The sequence below is a fragment of the Gobio gobio genome (genome assembly GCF_949357685.1).
Source record: "Gobio gobio genome assembly, chromosome: 22".
In the NCBI taxonomy this organism is placed as follows: domain Eukaryota; kingdom Metazoa; phylum Chordata; class Actinopteri; order Cypriniformes; family Gobionidae; genus Gobio; species Gobio gobio.
This window is the reverse complement of record NC_137118.1, coordinates 9,664,329-9,690,457: the sequence shown is the minus strand read 5'-3', so window position 1 is coordinate 9,690,457 and position 26,129 is coordinate 9,664,329. Positions and strand designations below refer to the sequence as shown.

General features: G+C 39.2%; 1 protein-coding gene across 1 annotated transcript; it reads right to left on the bottom strand.

Annotated features, from left to right (window-relative positions):
• Positions 1–354: 354 nt before the first annotated feature.
• On the bottom strand, positions 355–25,017 carry scaf4a (SR-related CTD-associated factor 4a). Its single transcript, XM_079804818.1, has 20 exons — positions 24,871–25,017; positions 18,947–19,030; positions 18,727–18,771; positions 18,487–18,648; positions 18,222–18,351; positions 16,572–16,714; positions 16,252–16,431; positions 13,263–13,351; positions 13,084–13,177; positions 12,810–12,962; positions 12,653–12,726; positions 8,345–8,535; positions 8,120–8,220; positions 7,895–8,008; positions 6,523–6,679; positions 2,948–3,051; positions 2,708–2,861; positions 2,522–2,602; positions 2,296–2,382; positions 355–1,900 (listed from the first exon to the last, which is right to left on the bottom strand). The coding sequence occupies exons 1-20, from the start codon at positions 24,898–24,900 to the stop codon at positions 1,047–1,049; spliced, it is 3,027 nt and encodes a 1,008-aa protein (XP_079660944.1). The 5' UTR covers positions 24,901–25,017; the 3' UTR covers positions 355–1,046.
• Positions 25,018–26,129: the final 1,112 nt, after the last annotated feature.

Here is a 26,129-nt window from a genome sequence, read left to right as displayed (position 1 = left end):
CCCTTTAAGATATTTCAGATCAAGATTCGTCTGGAACTAGCTTAAGCCTTGTCTGTAAAACCAGGGGTAGATGTATTATAATGCCTCACATGCATATAATACAAGCAAGTAACCTACATATGGTGATTTTTGTCAATTATACTATATACCAGGTATTATGCTCATATAGAAGAGATATTACAAATGATGACAAATCACATGGCTGTCACTTGACCTTGACATATGGTCATAAGCTGTCCTCTAATTTCACAGGAATGACCCATTCACATAGATATAGATGTCCTATTCAAACCATGAAAAATGGTTCAGGAATAGGGTCGCATGATAACTACACAATTCAGAGGAAATCTGGTTGTATAGGGTAAAAAGCACAGCAAACAGTGATCCGTTTATTCATGAATTAAACTTGATAACCTTAGTTGGCAGAAGTATTTATAAATCACTAGGGTGAATTGTTAAAATAGACAAACAACTTGCATATAAGTCAGTTCATTCATTTGGTATGAAAATATTTTATTAAAACCACCTCCCTACCGCTGAAATATTTGGAGTTCCTATCTCCAAAAACATAATTATAAAAACATCTTGTGTTTTTTTTTTATGTTGTAAACATTAAGTTAAAAACGTTACAGCAAAAGGGTCTTAATATCTTATTTTAGTCAATGTTTCCGTCATTGAAACAACAGGGATCTCATTGGAAAATGAAAACAAAACACAAAAAAAAAAACAGCCAGTCAAAATCTACAAATATTATTCGAGTAATGTTAGCATATTTACAGCAAAACCATTAATTGTTTCTTTTCCTTATCTTCAGATTTAATACAACATTCAAGCTTCATTGAGGTGGTACATTAAATTCACATGGCAACGCTCCACGTTTGCCAGATGACACTTTATAAAGTCTGAAAAACTTGTTTTGTGATGAAGAACCAAGCATCCTATGCATATGCATCCCACAACAGTTTGACTTTGCTTTCTAGCCAACAGTATCCAAGATTAGCACTGACATGGGAGAAGCTCATATGGTCTTGTTTAAAAAGAGGCCTCTATGACTCTTCTTTATGCGTTTGTTCGGCAGATTTGTTTTCTGCTATAGGTTCTGAGGCTTTTGAGTCTGCTGCGGCTGCAGTGGAAGGTGCTGGAACATCTGGCTTGGCTTCAGGAAGTTCTTTAGTAGAGTTTGCACTGGGCTCGTTGGTATTCGCTGCAAGTCTCTCATTGGGTTCCTCGTTGGGGAGACCCAGTCGATCGAGTCTATCGTCTCGGTCCCAGCGCGTGCTTCTCTCTCTGCTTCCTGCGGACCGCCTGGTCCGTTCTTCACCTTCCCGACCTCGATCCCGATCCCTCTCTCCATCCGGACTTCTCCAGTCCCTGCGTTCCCTCTCTCGGTCCCACCCGCCTGGTTTTTCCGGCTCTTCGTGCCAGCCTCCAAATCTTTCACGCACTTCTGGCCTCTCTCCGCCACGACCCTCGCCGAAAGGGCGCCGCCCTCCGAACCAGTCCTGCTCTCGTTCCCTGCCCCTCCCTAACCCGGGCCGCTCGCCTCGGAACTGCCTCGCCTCGTGATCATTCGGCCCGTCTGGTCTGGGTCCGCTCGGTCTCATAAAGGGAGGTCCGGGAGGGGGGAAGGGGCCCCTCATACCATGAGGAGGGGGCGGCATGCTGAAGCCCCCAGGTGGTGGCTCGCGGTGCATCATCTGAGGTGGACCCCTGGGTGGCATCATCTGTGGTGGCATGGGTGGCATACCAGGCCGAGGAGGTGGAATGGGGAAGCGCTGCATGTGTGGAGGCGGCATCCCTGGGGGCCGCTGGAGAGGCATCATGCCCGGCCTTGAACCTAGAAGACCCGGTGGAGACTGCATGCCCATCCCTGGTGGACCTCCAGGAGGCACTTGGTTTCCTGAGGAGCAAATGAAATAATAAAATGAATTCACAAAGATACATTAATCATAATAAATTACATTTTTAGAGGTTATTCAAAAACATAAAAATCTCATGACTGTGATGCCAGGGTGCTGCTATGTGGTTACTGTGCAGATGTTGTTGATAAATGGCCAATATTAAAGGTGCACTATGTAACTTTTCCGTCCACTAGAGATCGCCTATTCAAAACAAAGGCGTAGTTTGATGACAGCAACTTTGAGCGCAAAATCTTGGGACATGTGGTCTTCACCTCACAGCCGGTGGAAAAGAATCGGGATAGAACTCGGGCAGAAATCATGTTGATGGATGCGATTAATATTTTTGAATAATATTTTTTGATGAATAAATCTAGACGTAGAAGTTAAAACCCACCTGAGTTGAACCCGTCTGTTCCATCACTGTTGATTCTTGGGCCCATACCTGATGGATCATTTGAAAGGTCTTCAACTGAGCTGCCAACTACAGGAATTAAAGAGGAAAAATCTGCTTAAGTATTACAGTCAAGATGGGAAATCCAAAGAAACTAAGCAGGTTTGCTGCTGAAGACTACTGTATACAAATAAAATTAGTTAGGGTGTATGCAATAAAGAGCGGCCACCTGGAGGCATGCCGATCCCTGCTGTATGTGGAGGAGGCCCAGCGGCGCCCAGAGGAGGCATGGCACCCGGGGGGAGAAATCCTAAAACAAAGAATGCATGTTAGGGCACAATCCTTCTCCAAAAACAAAACACTTATTCTTACAACATTAATTAAACTTTGATTAAAACTGTCACTAGTATTGTACCTGGTGGCATCTGCATGGGGTTAAAGCCTGGCCGTATGAATGGGCCCGGGGGTGGGGGAACCCCAGGTGGGAATGAGGGGGGTGGGATGTTCATGGGTCCTGAGAATCCTGGAGGTGGGACACCAACTGCCCCCATTGGCTGGACAGGAGGAACCTAAGGTTGAACAAAAAAGAAAAAATTAATAAAAAAAGGACCAAACCCAAACCTTTAGGAAGAGGAACCAGGGCATTATGAATTACCTGCATTGGTAATACAGTTGGAGTCTCCTCCACTTTTGCCACCTCAGGTCTGCCATTCTGAGACTCTTCAGCTTTCTCTAGATCAATCTGAGCCCCTCTCCACTCTGTAAATGGACAAACCGTACATTTAGGGTTGGTCCGAAAACCATTTTTTGAGCTTCGAAGCTTTGGTAGTAATCAGCACCGAATATTCAAAGCTTCGCAGGGAACGGGCTGAACATATTCTTCTCTCTAATAAAAGGAGGAATCTCGAGATTCTCAGCATTGCGCCTCACGCGGGCAGGGCTTATATGCTCAGAGAACGGACAATGCACTAGTGATACAAAACACACAGGTCTGTTACGTCCCAGTAACAAACTCCTATATTTCGCAGTAGATTCCTTTAGATTGTCAGTGTTAGTGTTCAGGCATAACACAGATAACATCCCTTGCCCACCGCGGCTCCGCCCCCACCGTCGTTTGCTATTTTACAGCAGTAAAAATCATTTAGTTCAGTTAGAGAACAGATTAACTACAATTAAAAACTGAGTGTACTGCGTGAGCGGAACGAGAGTCTCAGCACAGACCAGCAGCAGAAGTCAGATTTAATTCATCACGAGAGTGAGGAGTTGAATGACAAGATTGCGGTTTCAACAAGATTTCAACACGAAATGTTAAAGTAACTATTTAACGGAGTTTGTCATTGTACTGTTTTTTTGTTGTTTTTCATTAAGAATAATAGGCTTTGACATACTTGAATCTGCATACACCGGTATGTGTGATAGATTTGTGTCTGTAACCAATCAAACTAAATCATTTACAAATTTACAATAAAAAAAAAAATTACAACTGCATTAAATAATTGTATGCGATTGTAAGACATTTTTAATAAATTAAAAGTAAACCACCAGTAGATGTAATAATTCCACAGTAAATCACCAAATTAATGTAGAAAAAAATAAAGACAGTATATTTTAAATATTTGTTCAAAGTTAATTTAAGACGTTATTTAACTCATTTAAAACAGTTTTTATGAGGATACTTGACAAACGTACATTTAGGCATAATTCTGTGTGTTATTGTTTGTTAAAAAGAGCGAAAGAGAACTTGATTCTGGCGCACTGTCTGTGCTCATGATGCTGCCACGTAACCCACACTAGGGCTGTGCAATTAATTGAATTTCGATTTCGATTTTGGCTCCCAACGATCACCAAAATAGTACAATCGAGAAAAAACGATTATTTTGCCATGTTCAGTTTTGCAAGAACACTCTTATTTTGTCTTGCGTTCTGAATGAAACGCGCACGCGCACATCCGCCCCTCCCGAAGCCACAAACTCTCTCAGGTCGTGAGTCTCGTGACTCGTGTGCATATCATCCGCTGGAATTTAAAAACTCGGCGCGAGTAAAGATGGCAGAAGGAGGGCAGTTACAGCAGCGTTTGGTGAGCAAAAAAGGCAAAACCAACTCCGTTGTCTGGGAACAGTTTGGCTTCAAGGAATCAGACGACGAGCAGAAACATGCTACGTGCAAGATTTGCTACATGGTAGTGGCTGCAACGCAAGGGAACACCACGAATTTGTTTAACCACTTGAAAATTAAACACAGAGTGACCTATGACAATCTAATAAAGAAACAAAAACTGACGAGAGCAGGGGTGCCGTGTAAACATCCTTTTTTTCCCTTCATATTTTTCAAATAATTCTCTCTTTGTAAACTTTGTTCAATGCATGCGAGTGCTGCCATATTTTCGAATATGACCAGTCATTTTCGCCGTCATCACCCGGGTGTAGTGCCAGAAGACGCGAATGAGAAGTAACGCGCGCTGTGAGAAAATGTGTCTCTGTGCACTCATTCGAAAGCGCGCACACGTCTCACAGCACGCCAATATTGTGTTCTCTTTCAAGTCTTGCTCTTGAACGGACAAACTCACACAAAACGTATGTCAAAGTCCATCTTGATGAGTATCCTAGCAGACCTAGTCTGTATATGCCTTAAGTGAACTTTATACAGTCGATAAAGACAACACATATCCGAGCATTAGGTCTTAAAGGGGCAGTAGCCTTTACTGCCGTCTGTTTAATGTCAAACAACAAAAGACAAGGACATCACTCACTGCTCTTGACTGAATAGCTTTTGTAAGTTTAATAGGATTCATGTTTAATTTATGCTCTCAAATATGCAATGTTATTTTACATTTGATACATTTCTGTACCTGAAAACTAATGTTAGACGTACCTGAAAAACCTGAAAAGCATATCTAGCCGAACCATATTGTTGATCTTATTTATTTGTGGTTATCATTTTTACTTGAATACTTTTATACTTTGATTTGAATATATGTTATATTATTTATTTTAATAGTTCAAAAAGTACAACAAATGTTAAAATTTCAATTGAATTGTTGAAAGGTGTCTTTTTAATAAATGCAACACATTCCCAAAGTCATGTGAAATAATCGTGTTACATAATTGTGATTTCAATATTGACAAAAATAATCGTGATTATGATTTTTTCCATAATCGAGCAGCCCTAACCCACACCACGACTGAAATCGCGTACTATGTGAGTAGGTACTACATTTGAATTTGAACGAACTTCGCGACCGTTAAAAAAGTGTGTTCTATATTAGTATGAATGAATGTAGTATGAATGTAATCCGGACATACTACACCCGCCATGTTGTCATGATCATGTGACCGTCAGTTGCGTCCCTTCACCTCCATTCATAAATCGTCTCCCGTGGCCTCATGGGATAGTAAGGTGTCCATCGTATGCGCACTTCAGAATCTTGCCGGAAGTAGTCGGTCATCCGGGTACTTTTCGCCGACTTTTTTTCGAATACTATGAATTCGGACGTACTACTCTGTTGGTGTACTGTTTTTCGCACACTATATAGTAGAGAACTATCCGATTTCGGACGCAGCTCTAGTTTTTTTGTTCTCTGGCAGAGCGCACAGCCTCAACTGAATGCGCTGCTCCTCTCAGCCACTCACTGAACAGCAGACGCAGAGAGAGGTGCGCCTGCGCAGTGGCAGGAAAGCAAGATCTCGCGCTCGTGCGGCAGTAGCGGGGGTTTCCGAAGCTAGATCAGGTTAATAAGTATTTTCATCACATTGGGCTTTCTTATGAAGGCTATATTCAATATAAACTGGCTATCTAAAAACATTTAATGCCTGTAAGAATAAAATGTAATGCTTTTTAATGCCATTTAAGGCCTTAATTTTCAGAAAAATCCATTTAATGACTTTTAATGCCCCACGGATACCCTGTTATTAAGTATAACAAGGTTGGGTTCCTATTCAACTGTCCATCTTATTAAAAACCGCTAGGCTATATAAGATAATTGTAAGAAAAGAAAAAAAGCATTTTATTTCGCCAGATTTTATAGTGTAAACATATTCAAGCACGAATGAGAACCGTTGAGGGGGATGCCGGATTTGTGAGAAAAAAAACAACAAATATTCAAATCCCAAATTTGAAAATCGAATATCAACCCATTGAACGAATATTGGAATATTCTGGTCCAGCCCTACATACATTGTGGTGTATCTTCAATGCCTAGAGGAACCATTACTAATTAGTTCTAATATTTACCTGGTGCAAGAGTGTCAGGGTCCAGCATCCCTCCTTCTCTGAACACATCCAGGTCCTCCATCTTTGCCTTGGACCATGGTACGTAGGTCACACCCAATTCCACATCCCAAAACTGCTTGAAATCAGCCTTAATACCTTTATTCAGAGCCCAGGCAATCTGAAGAAATATAGTGACGCAATTAGTTTGAAAAAATGATTATACTTTTTCATACACACACACACTACCATTCAAAAGTTTGGGGTTAATAAAAAAAGAAATAAAAAAAAATAGAATCCTGAAAAAAAAAATATCAGTTTCCACAAACATATTTAGCAGCACAACTGTTCAACATTTATAACAATAAGAAAGGTTTCTTGAGCAAAAAATCATCACAATAGTATGATGACACTGAAGACTGGAGTAATGACACTGAAAATTCAGCTTTGCCATCACAGGAATAAATTACATTTTAAAATAAAGTGTAATAATAATAATAATATTAATAATAATAATATTTCACCGTTTTACTGTATTTTTTATTAAATATATATGCAGACTTGCTAAGTTTAAATTTTAAAACTAATTAATAAAAAAATGGACCCCATACTGACCCCAAACTTTTAAACGATATTGTACATTTTGGGGTGTACTATACCTTTAAAGTATTCACTGTTACTAGAAAGAGACAATGCTTCAGAAGCTCTAGAATTTCTCTCTAAATAACTATAACAAAGTTCTACTTTGAAAGATATTTATAATTTGCATTGTTTTGGTTAAAATTGTCAATGTCTATCTCTTTCTCTCTCTCTCCTTTCTCTCTCTATCTCCTATATACAGCCCTATTCAGAATTATTGGCACCCTTGGTAAATATGAACAAAAAAGCCTATTAAAAATAAATCTGCTTTGTTAATCCTTTTGACCTTTTATTTATAAAAAATAAGTAAATAAATAATAATTCACAAAAATCTAACCTTTCATCGAAGTAAAACAATTGAAAATGGGGGGGTCATTATGAAATAAATGTTTTTCTCTATACACGTTGGCCACGATAATGGCCCCCTTTTATTCAATACTTTTTGCAACGTCCTTTTGCCAAGACAACAGCTCTGAGTCTTCTCTTATAACGCCTGATGAGTTTGGAGAACACCTGACAAGAGATCAGAGACCATTCCTCCAATACATTATATTGTAATAATATTTCGAAATGCTTTCACTGTATTTTCGATCAAATAAATGCAGCCCTGGTGACCATAAGAGACTTCTTTCAAAAACAATAAATATTAAACTAAACATAAGAAGAAATATACATGAATATATAAATATTTTTATTGTATATCTTTTTTTTAGCTTTATTTTTTTATCAAATCTGTTATAAAATAATCATCTGATACCTTAATGGCTTTCTGGTTGACTTTGTATGGACCTCTGCTTAGCTTTTGCAGGGCTCGATAGGCATCCTGACGATGGATCATGACAATGTAGGCACAACCACGAGGAGGAATCATCTATCAAAATCAGACGAGACAAAATGAGACTTTAGTGCCGAAATCCAACATGTTAAGGAAAACTCAATATGCTAACAGCTAAACATAAAACTCTAATACTCAAGAACGTACATTAATTGAATCTATCTGCCCAAACTCCTCTAGTAAACAGGCCACGTCCTGCTGCTGCGTTCTCTTATCCAGCTGACCCACCCATAGAGTTGTACTGCACACTGAAAGAGAGATACAAAATCTTACAGAAGAGGGTTCAGTACTGTTTTGCATATTTTAAAGTAGGCAAGTACGCATAATCGGGACTGGACTGGAGGCTATAGCCTTGAAAGTGGCCTTGCTTACCACTGAGTGTGTTATTCTTTATAGGAGGAAGGCCTTTCTGTCTCCGTTCTCGTTCCTTTTCTCTGTCTCTCCTTTCCTGAGACCGTGAGCGAGGTGATTGACGCCGCCGGTCTCGAGAACGGGAGCGAGATCGCCGATGACGCACTCGTCTAGTGCGGGAATTGGACCGAGACCTTCTTCTTTTAGGAGACCTGGAACAAAAGACTCTACAATAAAGTACTGAACTGAGCACAGACCAGCAGCAGGAATCAGATTTAATTTATCATGAGAGTAGGGCTGCAACGACGCGTCACAATGCGTCGACGGCACATTATTTACGTTCTAGAATAGAACAGAAGATCTAGAAAAATGTCAGCTTCTGCTCCCGGGCATAGTGAAAATGTTAATTTATCATATAAAGCCAGATCGCGACATTCAAAAGTGTGGGAGTACTTTAAACAGAAGCCGAAAAAAACGGTGCTTTGTTCGCTCTGTAACGCCGGTTTCACACTGCGCGCGGTGGCAGAGCAGAAGCTGTGCGCGTGGAGAGCGAGAGCTTTCACACTGCCAGTCAGTGTTGCCAAGTCCACGGTTTTTCCGCGTAATTGGGCTACTTCTACACTGTTGCCGCGGGCTGTGTCTCATGTCCGCGTGTTGAAGCGATCCCAATTATGTGATATTTAGCCCCGGGAATGAGAATTTTAGCAGGCAGCCCTGCAAAAAACAACAACACATTTAACCCCCCGAACACGATGTTTACCGGAGAACCTCCCCGGAACGCGATTGGGCTTGTTTTGAGTAACGAATGGGTGGGTTTTGTTGTGTAAACCTGGCAACCCTGCTGCCAGTTGTGTCTCGCGCAGCTGAACCGTGGCGTGTGTATTGCAACAGACGGTCACATTTTCCGGTGTTCTTCTCCGACCCCAGTACGTCTCGTGCTTTTATTTATTATGGGTTGCATATTTGCTGTAAATGCGACCTGGTTCCACTCTGTCCCAAACACATATACATAATAACATGCTGTATATAGGTAGTTTGCATGATTAAAGTAACATTAAAGTTAAGATATGCAGCTTTAATCATTTAAATGTGTCTTTGAAGTTTGGGCAAAAACTTCTGGCAGCTTTAGTCGTTGTTTATGCACATGTATCTTCAAAATAGACAACTAGTTATACATTAAAACTATGCTGAAAGCTCCTGTATGTGAACCTTTTGCAGATAAATACAAGTGCATTTTCGTTTACTATTGACACAAATCAATAAGTAAACCATACTCAACTACTATAGTAAACAACTTTTCCTAATTAGTCCTACTCTGTATACATTTTATGATGAATAGTATCATTATATATTATGTTTAAAAAGCTTCTTGTGTTCATATATTTCATTATAAAATGGCATACTATGTACACTACCCTTCCTGAAATACAATTAATATTGTCATCATTCATTGATTTCATGTTAAAATAATATACAAATTCACTACCCTCTTTGAAATACAATAATCAGTAAAAAAGAAACATAAGATTAATCCGGAAAAATAATCGTTAGATTAGTCGACTAATCGGAAAAAAATAATCATTAAGATTAGTCGGCAGAAAAAATAATCGTTAGTTGCTGCTCTACATGAGAGTGATGAGCTGACAATATGACGACGAAGGATTTGGTTTCAAATAGTGATCGACCGATATATCGGCTGGCCGATATTTGCGTTTTTACGTTTAAAAGCCCGTATCGGTCATCGGCTAAGGCGGTTGAAAAAAAAAATCGGTATCGGTATCGATCCCTAGTGTCAAAGCTAAATGTAAAAGTGCCCATTTAAGCGAACTTGTCATTGTACTGTTCTGTTGTTGTGTTTTTCATTAAGAATAATATTGAACACACCATTCAAGCAATTCACTCCCAATTAGCGTTCACTCTAAAGTAAAGTTTAATGCGCACATATAAATGTCAACGCAGAATGACGAGTGTTAAAGCCGCTTCACAAGGGAACATTTTTATTTACTATTTATTCAATTTTTTTTTTATTTTATTTAGGATAATATATTACCCTTAATTTCCATGATCTAAAGAAGTAAAAAATGTGTAGGTCTACTTGCATTATTATGCTGTTATATTAGGATTATATATTCAGTGGCATAAAATAGTCTTAAAATGTCAATAATATCATTTATCGCAATTATTTCTGGGACAATATATTGCGAAACAAAAAGTAGTTATCGTGACAGGCCTAAACGGACGCTGCGTTAAAGGTCCCATGGCATGGCATTTTTCTATTATTTTATAATGTTTCCTGAGGTGTACTTATATTGTTAGTATGACTTTTACATCAAAAAATGTCATAATTTAGAAATAAAAGGCATTTTTTCTATACTGCTGTTTGCCCTGTGGCTGAATGCCCTGCTTCAAGAGGCGTGTCTGCTGTGAGACTTCAGTAAAAACGCCCACTGTTGTGATTGGCTGACATCTTTGCATTTTAAATGAGCGGAGGGGGCGTGGTTTAACGAGGTCTACGAGGCACGAGCTGCTGCCAGAGAGACGGATGGACTTGAGTTCACTTCACATCAGTTCTCAGCATGTCTGAACTGTTGTAGTTACAGCATATACTTCAGGTTATTAGTCTATTTCTAGTCGGAGGGACTGTCACTCATGTCAGAAAGTTAGTAACTTTAGTAAATTATGGATCAGCGCTGACTGGAGACGCGAACCGTTTAGAACGATTCAGTCCGATTTGGTGAACTGATTCGGTTCACTAAAAAGAACTGGTTCAAAAGAAAGATCGTTCGCGAACCGGACATCACTAATGTAAGTTACCAGAGACTGAGCTCAGCGATTGCTAACAAAGTTATTTATAGTAACTACTGAGTTATGAGAGCGCTGTCAGTCAGCGCGAGTTTATTGTGTTTGTATCTGAGAGTTCTGAATAAACACGAGTCCCAGTCACACAGAGTCCGTCTTCATCATTATTACCAACTTTGTAACACATGCAAAGTACCATTACAGCTGTCGAGATGAACGAGTTAAAAGTAAGTGTTGATAATAGCATTATTTTTAAAATAAAATAAAAGCGTCAGTGACGCGCGTTGAGTACACAGCGCAAACAAAGACACAACAGCAGTAATCGAATGTAATCCAGTTTATTGTGGGGCTAGGCTGGCTAGCCCGGATATGCTCACGCTTACCCCCCTTCTGCTTAATCTCACGCCGCGTTTGGTGCCTCCGCTGTGGGCCAGATGCAGTACTGTGGGTCGGGGATGTTGAAGGCCGAGCTTCGGCGTGTGTGAGGTTTATCTCTAAAGATGTTGAGCAGAAACTCATGACTGTATGCACATTTTAGAACTGATAGACGCGACGAGGACGTACAAAAAAACTGACTCACAAGAAAACACGAAAACACCGTTCTGTCGGGAGAGAGAGAAGCCGCATTGTGTGCACGAATAATAAATAATTAACAGTTAGCTACACATCAGAAATCACTGATCAGATCAGAAGGAACTGAAAAAAGACTTCTGTTTTCATTTGTACATCCAAACACTGAGAAACTGCCAGCATTCACTCGTTCACACGCAATGATCTCTCGAGCGTTTGCATGGGCGTGCCAAATTCTCTGGGTGGAGGAAAGGGCGGTAACCGTTCCTGCTTGGACGTCAAACCAGGAGACTTCAGGATTGGCTCGTCTGGCCTGTCATGTTCTCAAAGGCAGAGAAAGACAGCCAGAACTCGGTTTTACACCGAGCAACATTTCTATCCACTTGGGGACAATATTCAGGCTAGGGAAACTCATATTAATGTTGAAAAACCTCATAAAATGAAAATTTCATGCCATGGGACCTTTAAATATTTTTTAACGCGTTCATTTGCCCAGCACTAATATATATATGCATATATATGTATTTTGTAAACAAAAACGTTTAACGTTTAAACGTTAAAAACGTTGCGAATAATTGCTTGACAGCCCTAGAATAAAAGTCCTGCCCTGCATTTCGTCTTGATCGAGAAGCCGTTTCACTCGGATATACGTCACAATAGGGAAGAAAAGAATCCACTTCGCAACTTCCACTTCAAGTCAACTTAAATATGACATGACAGCTTGAAACAAAAAAAAATTAATGGAAGCAATATTGTTTATTAGTTTGGTGATTTGGGTTACACTTTATTTTAAGGTGACGGAGTTACACTGTACTTACTCAAATCCGTACTGTGTTCTTACTATATAGTTATTTACTTGTAATTATGCATAATTTACTGTTATTACTATGTTAAGTACATGTAGTAACGTGTAACTACGTCACCTTAAAACAAAGTGTTACTGTAATTTGTTGTACGCACCTCGACCCGGAGCGTGACCTTGATCTTTTGCCATCTGGGAAAGGCCTGGTAGATGCATCTGAATTCATCATTTCCTGTGCCATAAATGATCAAGGATTAGTATTAAATTCAACAGCAGCTTAACAGTTAAGAAATAATTTTCAAAACAATTTTTTACCTGATGCTGATGTCCAGCCATGAGCTGATTGAAGGTGTCGTTCTGAGGAGGGAAAGCTGCGTGCGGCTGCCCCATCGGAGGCATCATCCCTGGGTAGGGTTGAGAGGTCATAAGACCAAAGCCTTGGACCTGTCCATTTGCAGGTAGACCAACCTGAGCACGCAACAAATACAAACCAAAACATGACCGTGGATTTATTCAATTACAGGACAATGTCATCAAAATGAGATTTCAGCCCAAAAAGTTGCCTTATAAGAAGGCTGTAGTAACATACCTGCTGGCGCTGTGATACAGTCATCATATGTTGCTGAAAGTGCTGCATCTGATTGGCTGGAGGAAATCCTGGGACGGTCTGCTCAGTAAATCCCCTGCAGAAACAGACGAAAGAAACTGAAAATTCTGCACAGGATTGAGCATATGGTATCAACATATAGTAAAGGAGATGTTACGTACATAGTTGGTTGGACAGACGCCGTTTCATCCTTCTTGGAATCCTCACCAGCTTCTGGCTCATCATCATAGTCAAAGCGGTCCAGAAGTGTCTGAAACAAAAGGAGGCAAGATAACATCTTTAGGCCCACTAGGGATGCACAAAACAACATATTTCCAAAAAATAGGGGGTCACCCTGATGAGTCACATTTCTTGGGCCCATTGTAATTAAAGAACTGCCACACAAAACTATAAACAAAAATAATAATAATAATAAGATAAATAAATTAAAAGATAACAGACTTTTATATAATTAATAAACACTAATTTTGGTAAACTGGTGAGGATTTTGAATGTTTTTGATAGAAGTCTCTTATGCTCACAATTATTTGATTAAAAATACAGTAAAAACGGTAATATTGTGAAGTATTATTAAAATTTAAAATACCCATTTCACATTTTAAAACATACTAAAATAGAATTTATTCCTGTAATGGCAAAGCTGAATTCAGGGTCACGATCTTTTAGAAATCTTTCAGAAATATGCTGATTTGGTGCTCGAGAAAGATAAAATTTTGTTTTATCAGCATAATATTTTTATAGAAACTGAGATACATTTTTTTTTCAGTATTCTTGAAGGGATATGTAAAAAGAGCAGCATTTATTTGACACAAAAAAATGTACCTTATAAATGTCACTTTTTAACAATTTAATGCTGAATAAAACTCTTGAATCGTCTATATTAGGACTGCACGATTAATCGAAATTGAACCGCAACCGCGATTTGGCTTATGTGCGATTATGAAAGCGCAAAGGCTGCGATTTTACTGAAATAAATAAATGCCCAGCGTGTCAGTGAAGAGCGGCTCTGTGATCAGTAGTAAACGCTGCTCCGCCTGAAAGACTGCGACAGTTTGAGTCGCTTATAACGCAAGTTTGAATAAACAACACGCGTCAAACATCTTCACAAACTAGTAATGCGAAGCGTTCATAAACCTGTTGTCCAGCAAAATACGTTTAATAACACGTTTTAACTCACTTCATATCGTCAGTAGAGCTGATGTGGCGTCTTATCACAGAATGTCAATCAGCACTGCATACTTTATTATTATGAAAATACCCGAGAAGGCTTGAGGAACTCAAATACATCATATCTTGTCGCAGAAGTATTATCTTCATGTTTAATCAGTCAAAGCGTTTCTATCTTCGTTTTATTCAGCTACAGAGCGAGCTTCACAATAGGGATTTCCTGAAAACGATTACTTCTCTGAGGCGTCTGTGGAGTTTCTGCTCGAAGGCACCCTCTGGCTTCCAGTGGGAATGAAACTTTTGGGTAGAAAATAGGAAAAATAATACTTCTAAATAAACGTATATGACAATCCATATGTTTTTATTCAATGTATAGGAGTTTTTCCCCCACAGTGGATGCATAAGAGGCTCATATTTTATATTAAAGACTTCAAGAAATTGATATCACAGATAAAAAGCACTTGTCTGGCTATCACCAGACCAAGCTCAATTTAAGATTGAACATTGGTCTGGGGAGTCTGCTCTATATTTTCTACTGCACAAGAGGCGTGATCAAAAAGCATAATTCAAATGACTCTGTATGCAATTGGATAGTCCTTCAACCAATCAGACCACAAGTGGCGTCATCAACGGGCAACGACCCATTGCTTCTCTATCCGTCATAGTGTTAAACCCGCCAATAGCGCGCCAGGTGGATAACCCAGTCTGTGATTGGTTCCCGCAAAAGTGTAACAGAAGCAGTAGAAATGAATGTAGAGGTTTCCAGACTGAGTTGCAGGGCGAAATCAAATCGAAGTCTATCAGTCTATCAGTCTAAAAAAGCACAGATTTTTAAAATAATATTTTTTTTACTATAAATCCTTTAGACCTTTCTAATGATTTTTAGTAATAGGCTGTCTGCATATTAACAGGTAACCCATATATTTTTTGTGAAATATAAATATTATATTGTTATATTTGTTCTTAAAGCTACACTATGTAACTTTTCCGTCCACTAGAGGTCGCCTGTTCAAAACAAAGGCGTAGTTTGATGACGCCACGTTTGAGCGCAGAATCTCGGGACATGTGGTCTTCACCTCACAGCCGGTGGAAAACAGTCAGGAAAGGACTCGGGCAGAAATCATGTTCATGGATGCGATTATTAACATTACTGTAGTGAAGCAGAGCTGGAGCGAGTGTTGTGGACTGAGCAAGGCCGCAGGAGCGATTGAAGAGCGGGACTGTTATTATGGCATAGTCGCTGGCGGGACTTTTATTATGACACGGTTGCCGGCGGCACTTCCTCTTCTCCAGTGCTGAGTGTGAGGTAACGCAACTCTGTTTATCGTATTAGATATATCTGAGTGTGTTGAAAAGGAAGTTATGACGTTCGCTCGGCGGCTGCAATGACACTTGTTCACAATGCAGTGAGAGTAAAGTGTTTCACTGAATAAAACCGGAGACCGAGGGTGACGCAGATATGACGCAATCGACAGGCGACTCCCTCACACGCATAGCCCACAAGTCCCGGCTCCTTGGTTAAAATAGCAATTTTCTCACGATTTACAAATAGTTGAAAACATTTGGGATATTCTAAGTACTCAACTGAACAAAATATATAACACTGGCCTAGTGGTTTCTGGATGTTTTACTGCAAAAATCCTACATAGTTCACCTTTAAATGCTCTATTAAATTTTTTTTATAATGAAAATGTTATTGTAATAGTAATATTTCTTATATATTAATATATTAACACAAAATGTTATATACACACTTTTCATTTGTAAAAATAAAAAAAAATAATAATCACAATTTTAACCAGAATAATCGCAATTAGATATTTTCCCCAAATCGTGCAGCCCCAGTCTATATATATTTAGAGGCGCATAATCAGTTGGTTGATGGATGACATGCAAAACCACTGTGTTTTCAGATGAGCAGTACTGTCTGTTTTTTAAATACCCAAGAGCAAGTTCAAAAACAATTGATCTCTGTTATTTCACCTTGTCAAAGGTGGCTTTCTTTTCCACAGGCTGTGGTGCGGGATGGGTGTGCTGATGCGTGAGGGCGGAGGACGTGGCAGTCACAGCCTGGGCCTGTAGGTGGAGGTGACTCCTGTTATTGTCCACAGCTGGAGACTGAGGTTTCCCAGGCGGCTGAAAGTTCTGCAGAATCTGCTGAAGCTTCACAAAACAGTGAACATATGACTATCCCGACAAGATTTCATGATTTTGTTTCAAATTTTTAATGCTGAAAACATTCCAAGGTTTTCAGATGCAAACAACCGATATGCAGGAAATCCAGTGCTATTCGTTCGACTAACCTGCTGTCCTTGAGAAGACTGAATTAGTTGAGCAACAGCCGCAAAAGCATCTGAGGTCTGAAGCTGAGGCACAGCTGCTGGGGCCGAGTTCGCCGTCGACACAGGATGAGCCTCTTGTTCCCTCACGGGAGACTGTGGGGATGCTGCAGAAACACATTGATAATGAAGTTATTATATGTTAGTAGGAAAATATAAAATTACATGTAACAAGCAAAAACCTTTTAATACATGAAAATGTTGAAATTAGTGCTGCTTAATATTTTTTTCAAATTGTAAGTTCTTTGATTAATAAAAAAGTTCAAAAGAACAGCATTTATTGGAAAAAGAAAATTGTTTGTAATATTATAGATGTCTTCAATGTCACTTTTGGCCCAGAAAACGAGAGATCTCAGAATATGTCGACCATAGAATGCAGAAGCGCCACCTCAAGTCCGCCCACCGACTCGTGGAGCTAAACGGGTCATGCTACCGGGAAATAAACATGCCGGTTGCAGCTCACGTGCGCAAGACATTGCGTGTTTGTTCGCTTCATTTCACCGCGGAATCGATTGTAAACAAGATACAGGTTGAGACTGGATTTGCAGACATATTGAGATTAAAACACAATGCTGTGCCTTCTATATTGGATCCGACAGGAACGGTGCAACACACTTATGTGAGTAAAAATGTGCGGATATATTTACTGATCGGGTTGGCCAAGTAATAAAAAAATAACATTCCAATAAATCGCGGGTGGATGACAGATGAATGTGTTTGTTTGGTAAAGACGTTTTGCGAACCCTGTGAGCATTTCCCCAGACGCTTTCAAAACAATCCCCACATATGTACTGAGGGGAGCTGAAGCTCATTAAATATGCAAATCTTATCCAATCCTAGTCGTGGGCGTTTACTTCCAAGTCTTCAGTGCGGCACGCCCATCAGAACCGACCGTTTATTCAGAGAGCCTCAAATCCAAGGCAGAAAATGGCCTATTACTTATTCAATATGATGTTTTTGAATGTAAAAACCACACAAACGTCATAAGATGACAACAGTATTTTTTTTTTTTAAAAGCCAGTTCATGACCCCTTTAATATCCTGGTGATATTCACAATTGCAGCTTTTCCACTGTTGGGCCAGGGCTTTCAACAGGCCGGGCTGGCCTAATAGCCTAGGACCTGTAGCACCAAGCCCAAAATCACGCTGTGTTTCCACTGTCGTGCTAGAAGCTCTGCAGTGCTTCACTAAAATCTGCCTCTCTGGAACAACATTTTATACGGCGATCAGAATCCATCAGATTACAAACAGAAGTTATTTCAAACACTTGCTGCTGTCTGAAAGTGAGTTTTGAGCTAAAATGGTTTTAAAATGACTTTAATGCTGATATTAGCTGGCATATGAAATCATCCGCGCCCATGGCGCTGTCGTCTCCAGACTCAGATAAACTCTGCCTTTGTTCGTAACCACTCCTCAAGCCAGAGCTGGCCCGCTTTGGACCAAGGTATTCAGTGGGCCAAAAAACACTGGCCGTTGGCCCAGAGGAAGCCCCGACGAGGCTCGATCAAGCCCCAGAAGTGACAGTGGAAACGCGACTGGCCCTGGCACGCACTAGCATGCTTGCATTTGGCCCAACAGTGGAAATGCAGCAAGTGTTACACATCAGTGTCTTACCTGCTTCAGGGCCGCTGTCAAAGCCTGTTGAGCTAGTGGATCCAGCCGCCATGTCCAAAAGAGGCTGGATTACATCAATCTTAAACACTCCATTCTTCTGCCACAGGTTCAGCACTCTCACTATCTTACTCTGAAGGAGGAGGAGAATATCATATAGTGAGCATAAAGTGAACTATATAGTGAGCATTCGACTCAAATTAATTCAACCATACAATGAGGGTACTGAACAAGGAGCTCTACATAAAAACATGGAAAATATTCTCACCCGATCTTCTGTGGGACACAAGCATAGATTCTCAAATGTCCCTACAATGTTTTTAGTGAACCTGGGTCCAAACACATCTTTTTCTGCACCAAACTGATGCCGTGACTGTCTCACGATGGAATCCACCACGTAGAGCCCTGGAACCTTGTACTCAGGTTTGCACTGTGCACAAAATATATTTTAGTAAATGAATACAACCAACAACCATCCAATTCGAATTCCGTTCAGATGGGCACCTACCTTCTTTATGAATTTTTCGACAATTTGAACAACATGCTTGTATAACTGGAAAACACAAACAATTGAGGAAGGATTTAAGGGAAGGTTTTCAAATACATGTTAAAGTATCTTTGATTAGGATGAGAAACCTCTGAGGTACCTGCACAAACACACACTTTATATAAATACCCAACAGGCATTAGGTATCGGGTGTGATCACTGAACTGCAAGATCAACTTACTTTAATGGCTTTTATGGCAGATTTGGTGATGGAGATCATCTTGGCCCTTGAGATGGGAGGCTTGGTGTCCATCAAGGAGAACAACTGCAATGAAGCCATGAAGTAATGTTAATGCATACGATGCTAATTAAGGGCTGAAATAAAGTATGGAGCATGGAAACTTTATTATTGGGTAATATAACACTGAAAGCTTAACATTGGAGTCGATGAGTGAAAGCAACCTGCACTATACCTGATATATATATAATTTTTACACTGAACATGAAAAGTACCATGATATTGCTGTTTTTATGCTATTTTCATGACATTTCAGCCATGTAATTACCACAAATATAGTAATGATTCAGTACAGAAGACAGTATGGCTGAAACGATTCCTTGAGTAACTCGAATTCAAAAAAGCAACCTTCGTTTAATCCATTTAACTACACACGGTCATGTTGGAGAAAGATATTGTGTGAGGACTGGCGCATACTGCGTGGATTGTGGTTATATCCGCGGGTCAGGTGGGGAAAGTAATAAAAAGTAACATTCTAAAAATTGCGGGTGGATGAGAGATAAATCATTAATGTGTTGATTTTAATAAATGACGCAGAATGAATTTAATAAATTACTCATTTCACGGTAAAACGCAATGAATGATTGTCATTCTTTAACTTTCGGTTTCAGCTCATTTCAAGACCAGAGACCGCAATGCGAGAGAGAGTGGTCTCAGCTCTGGTGATATCATTTAGTCTCTCTATTTTTAAATGAAGACAGCTGTGTGTTGAGCTTCAGGATGCGACGCTGAACATTTAAAACGCTTATAAGCTTCATTTGCAACAGTTCACGGAACTTTGCGCGTCAGCTGAAGAGATACCAGCACTCGAAACACATAACCAGCATGAATGGAGTTTGCACATGCATCACCGGCATTGTGATGTGTATGTGAAATATTTAATGGGACATTATATACTTGATATCACCAAAATACACCATCAAAATGTTCACAAAGCTAAGCGCAACAAATAGCAGAACAAGCTGTAACTGTTGTGTGCGCGTATATGTTATGATAGCATTGCGCTTAAACTGTGAAAATGTGAAAAATCGTAATGTGACGATCTGGTGTGTGGGTCTAAATCAGAGAAGATCATGTGCCACGTGTGGATTGTTTTTAACAGCGGATTCGGTGACGTTAGAGCTGATCCGCGCATCTCTAGTATGCCCATCTCTACTGTTGTTCCAAGTTTCCTTTCCTTTCCAAGTGTCCAATATTTGTTTGCTTCTTACAAAAGCCACAAAGCCTTCAGAAGACATTAAAGGCTTGTGTGTCATACCTGAGCTGAAGCTGAAACTTGAAAGTTAAGTTACACAACATAAATGCAAGGGTTTAGGCATAGGGCTGTGTTGAAAAAATCGATTCACCAATTCTGAATCGATTTTCATATTAATTTCTAAAGATCGATCCGTAACTCAGAGGATCGATTTAATAATAGGCCTACATTTTCCCCGTGAATTTTTATTTGCCGCGTCATTGAATTCACGCATTCGCGCGAGGTGGAAGGACTTTAAAACAACGAACATGTGATCTTTGAAAACTCAAGAAACGCTAAAAGCTGCGATCTGGCAGATTGTGGTTTCTCTTGATTTCAGGCGTTTATCCTCCGAAGCCGTACAGGGTGCATCCCTGCCGCTTCAGCGCGTACACAACATCCATGGCGGTGACGGTCTTTCTCTTGGCGTGCTCGGTGTAGGTCACGGCATCGCGGATCACGTTCTCCAGGAACACCTTCAACACTCCGCGGGTCTCCTCGTAGATCAGACCGGAGATACGCTTGACACCGCCGCGGCGAGCCAGACGACGGATGGCGGGTCTGGTGATTCCCTGGATGTTATTGCGCAAAACTTTACGGTGACGCTTAGCGCCTCCTTTACCTTTGCGATCTTAATGTCAATTCTTAATGTCATTTTTAATAATACATCAGGTTTGCGTCTAAATAATTGGTCTACTGCTGCTGATATATCTCTGCGTCCTCTGTCGTCTACACCAGTGCAAGTTTGTGAAAGCAGTTGTATCAACACTCTGGAAGGGGGATTGTTCTTTGCAACCATCAATACTCCATCAATTTGCAGTTGAATGTCAATAATAATAGTATCAATATGTTGCATAACTACAGTCCAGTAATTCAGGTAACAGCTGGAAAAAAATGCTTTCTTAAAAAACACTTATCTAAATCTCGAAGATCAGATCGGATCAAATCGGATCGAATCGAATTATGACAGGGTTTTTCCTACATTGAAATTTTATTGGCGGCCGCCAAAACAAATTTTTGTCCCGCCAAAGCCTTATTTGATGAGTTATTGTGATTTATGAATGATGTAGTAGATGACTGCTGCGCTTGTTAACCGAGTGTCAGAGAGAACGATCAGAGAAATCCTCCCCCGCTCGCACGCTCTCTGTCTTCAAAATAAGCATTCTTAGCTTTCTAATATTTCACATATCACGTTAATCAAAGTCAAAAGGTCGGAAGACCGAATCCATGTTGCACGTGGCGCTATCAGTCGATGTTTTCCTTTTCCGCTGGGTGTGAATTGCGCTCAAAAAATGTTGACTCTTCTCTGACCAGCTGACATAAAGCATACTTTCAATAAACGGGAAACAAATCCTATCCGGTTATGAAGTGTTTTCTGTGTGTTGACAAATCTTTTGCGATGTTCTAACAGACGGGATTCGCACACAACGCGTCTGCTAATGTCCGATTCGCGAACCAATGATTCCTTTGAACCGAATCATTTTAACGACTGGTTAGAACAACTGATCTGTCCAACACTGAACTCACGAATCAGTTGAATCATTTACTCTGAACACATCTGAAAGGAGAACACAAGTGTGCTTAACCATTTTAGCAAGAGTGGGTGTAAGAGTTAGTTTTAATTATCCACAGTCTTTCAGCTTATTTATGTTCACAATGTGTAGTAAAATAAATAGCCTATAAATCATTTAGTTTAGACTGGAGTGAGGTGAACCCAGAACAAAGTTGTTATTAGCTAGCTGATAATTTTATGAAATTGTATATGGCAGAAAATTAGGCTATTTGTTCATTTATTTTAATACTACTTTTTAATATTGACATGATTATATACCAAAACAATTATCTGTAAATAGTGTAAAAATTAGGACCAAAAACAAACATCAAGGTATCAAAATAAGATAAGCAAAAATTACAAACTTTCTTTGAATTTATTTAAAATGTATTGTCAGTATTGCGCTTGCAGATCACATGGGTAGGGTACTTTTTACTATGTGTGTGTGTGTGTGTGTGTGTGTGTGTGTGTGTGTGTATGGATGGATGACCATGTCTGTCAGCCACCACCGAAGACCATTTCTGATCCAGGAAAAACCCTGTATGATAATCGATTCAAGATCTTGAGAATCGGAATCGATTCTTGAAATTTGAATCGAAACCCAGCCCTATTTAGGCATTTATATTACTATTATTTTAATTTATAGGTTGTAGGTTTAATAGTAAATAAAATAGTTAATAGTAGTTTTAAATTTATTTTTTATTTATATATTTGCATTTTGAATATAATATGGCAATTGAAAGCACTAAATTGGTGTAGTTTTCACAGATATTAATGTATGCAATTTCATTTCAGATACCCATCTTATTTTCTCTTGTATATTTAGTATTGCTCTTTAATAAAGAAAAAGTACTTCTTATCCGATTACTCGATTAATCGATGGAAAATTGGTAGAATACTTGATTGCTAAAATGTTCGATAGCTACAGCCCTAATATATATGTATATGTATATATATATATATATATATATATATATATATATATATATATATGAATCAAAGTAGAATGCTATTACCAACTGATCCAACCTATGTATTTGTAAGGGATATGCTGCAAAATTATACTTACACTATATTCTAAAAATAAAACAAGTTTCATTTATTGTTAAAAAGAAAAGATTTATTATAGATTAACAGAACAGAAGGCCTCTACATAATGTATGACACGTTTTACAAAAACAGCACCATCGCGTGGTTGAGCGTAATTTAACGGCACATTCAGACTTGCTATACTGAAAGGAAGACATTTTTAAAGCTTGTACTTTGATCAAGGTTAAAATACTTCTCTGTATTCCAGCTTACTATGCAGAGACTACTGTAGTAAGTCAAGTATGCTGATGATTTCCCAGAAAAACTTAAAACTGTGGCCCGGTTTCACAGAAAGGGCTTCGATTAAGCCTAAATATGAGGACATTTAAGTGGCTTTTATTAAAAGTGCCTTAGAAAAAGACATTACTGGTGTACATCTCGAGACAAACCAATGCCACTGACATATTTTAAGTTACTTTCAGTTATAACAGCTCAAACATGCATTTTTTTCTGGGACTAGTTTAAGCCTTTTCTGTGAAACCAGTGATATGACTTGGCCACTTTCAGAACATTGTTTATAAAGTGCAACAGTCTTGTCTAGTCAGAAGCCTGCATTGTTTCAACTTATTTTTTAGACAACCAGGTTGAACGGCATAATTCCTGGTGAAAACTACTTATTAAAACTTTATTAAGTAAAATATCTAGCTTTAGACCAGGCCGCCTTACGTATTCAACTTACGAAAAAAGCATAACTCGCAGTAAGTGTTTTGAACTGTGTGATGCGTTACACTTTCTTCGTAAGTTGAATACGTAAGGCGGTATGGCGGAAGCTAAATATTTTACTTTATAAAGTTTTAAATATGGATATTTTTCTTACACAAACCCATCGATTCATTTCAGAAGGCCTTTATTAACCTCCTGGAGCCATGTGGAGTACATTTATGATGGATGGATGTTCCTTTTTGAGGTTCAAATTTTGGGCTGCCATTATAATGCTTGTGGACATTTTTTAATATATCTCCAATTGTATTCGTTTGAAAGAAGAAAGTCATATACACCTAGGATGGCTTGAAGGTGAATAAATTATGGGATAATTTTATTTTTGGGCGAACTATAACTTTAAAAGGTGTTGTTCTATTTAAGCATCATGACCAGCATAGCAACACTGGTTAAACCAATAGCGCGAGTTTTTGGGCGGGACTAACGATTTGGCTGACCAATAACACACGAGGAAGTGTGAGGGAAAACGTGCTTGAAAACAATCGTTTTCAAAAATTACCCACGTCACTTATAAAAAATAAACACTTTAAACTTAAAAAATGTACATATAAATAATACCCATATTGACATAAACAACCATGTTGAGCTACAGTAGACGGAGGTCTGACTTCTTAAAGGCACAGTAACGAAAACATTGTTTCAAAGTGCTAAAGAAAATATAGAAAATTGTCATTTACAATTAAATTTTCAGTGCAAAAATGTTATGGGCATTAAGAAAATGCTGCTAATTGTCTCTTTGGTTGGACACAATTTTGTACAATTTAACCATTTCCGCCCACAATTGTTTACCTCGACCACCAGCGAGCAATGTAAAGTTATAAAAAAGGCATAACAGTGACAGGTTATGGATCTTGCCTGAATGAACTCATGTCAGAGGAGCTACACAGACACTGCGCAGACTGTAAACAACGTGAGCACTAGTTTGTGTGATGTCTCATAACTTTGGCACAGATGTGTATTCATACATGTTAGATTCGGCGTACAAAAAGCTGAAACTAACATGCACAGTGGGCAGCAGATCACGCTGTCTATTATGATTATTATGACCGTTATTATGGCGTTCAAAGTATCGTAATACACAGATCTAAGCATTTACACTAATATTTACGAAAGGACTGTTTCGTAAGATATGCTAGATCCAACCTGGAAGCATACAACTGCGCATTTTAAACACTGAGGCCTTCATCTGGCTTGGGCCGTTTCAACACATTGAACGCTTGTGCTCAACAAACCGCCATTTTACTGCCAATTCATCTTATTGAACACACACACCTCATGATTAAAAGCGTTGACGGCATCCATGGTGTCCCGCCTCTGCTTTGCAGTCAGTTTATCCGGTAAAATCAGAAATATGTGTGGTACTGTCCTCCAGCAGGCCGCCCCAACATGTCCGCCCCTGGCAGCAGACAGCTCGGACTCGGAGTCGGCGCGGTGCTCGCGGTGCAGGATGGGATTGGAAAACTGCCATTGCGAAGAACGGCCACTAGATGACGCTGAAAGCACGCATGAAAAATCTAGAGGTCAAATCGCTTTCCTTTCGTACCGATTGATTTTATAAAACAAATATCTTATCATAGATGTACAAGCAATAGTTAACATTTAATTAATGAAGAAATAAAATATAAATGAATGCCATTCAAATCAAATACTGAAATTATATGGGCGTGGTAAATGCAGACACAGCTAATTCATATGTTATCAAACATATAATTTTCAGCACATTTATTATACATATTGACGTTAAATCCAATGGGTGAGATCCACTGATGTAGATTAAATGCTTATTAAATGTAGTCGACACTGGTAATTTAGTAACAACTGGTAACTTATGCAAACATTTGTGCATTCGACAATAATATATTTTTTTCAACATTTTAATTGTAGGCCTACCAGTGTTACAAAAGACATGTTAAAGGAATAGCCCGCCCAAAAATGAAACACAAAGGAAGATATTTGGAAGAATGTTTGTAACCAAGCAGGTAGTCAATGGGGGAGATCTGCTTGGTTACAAACATTCTTCCAAATATCTTCTTTTGAGTTCAGCAGAACAAATACATTTATACAGGTTTGGAACAACTTGAGGGTGAGTAAATGATTGAGTAAATGATAAATGATGAGAAGAAAAATTGCTTAAATTGCCCTACATGGCCTTCAATAAAATATGAACACAGCCGATTGACCAATCAGCATGATAGCACTAAGGCCTCTGTGGATATGTATCACTCCGCAACGGTCCCATGTATTAATATGCATTTCAGCAAAAATAGCAATTTATTATTTATTTAACGAAGCGAGTGACTCCCACTGACATCATCCACTTTTAATTTTGAGGCCACACCCTTCCCAGGTCGAAGAAAGTCTTCTTGTGCGGAAGATATAGCGTTGTACGTATGTGCACGTCGAAGCCCACAGAAGTAATTTACAGAGGGATTATTATTAAAAGTTTTCTATTTCAGGTATTTATTGTTAAACGTTTTCAGTTTCAGGTATGATACTGTATGCTCATCGAGTGATAGGCTACTGTTTAATAA

What these genes read in the sequence shown, in the direction of transcription:
- scaf4a (XM_079804818.1), bottom strand. Translation starts at nt 24,900, where the DNA reads ATGGATGCCGTCAACGCTTTTAATCATGAG. An exon ending in TGTGTCCCACAGAAGATCGG is followed by an intron (nt 18,352 to 18,486) that starts GTGAGAATATTT and finishes CTCCTCCTTCAG; the next exon opens with AGTAAGATAGTGAGAGTGCT. An exon ending in CTGTATCACAGCGCCAGCAG is followed by an intron (nt 12,963 to 13,083) that starts GTATGTTACTAC and finishes TTGCGTGCTCAG; the next exon opens with GTTGGTCTACCTGCAAATGG.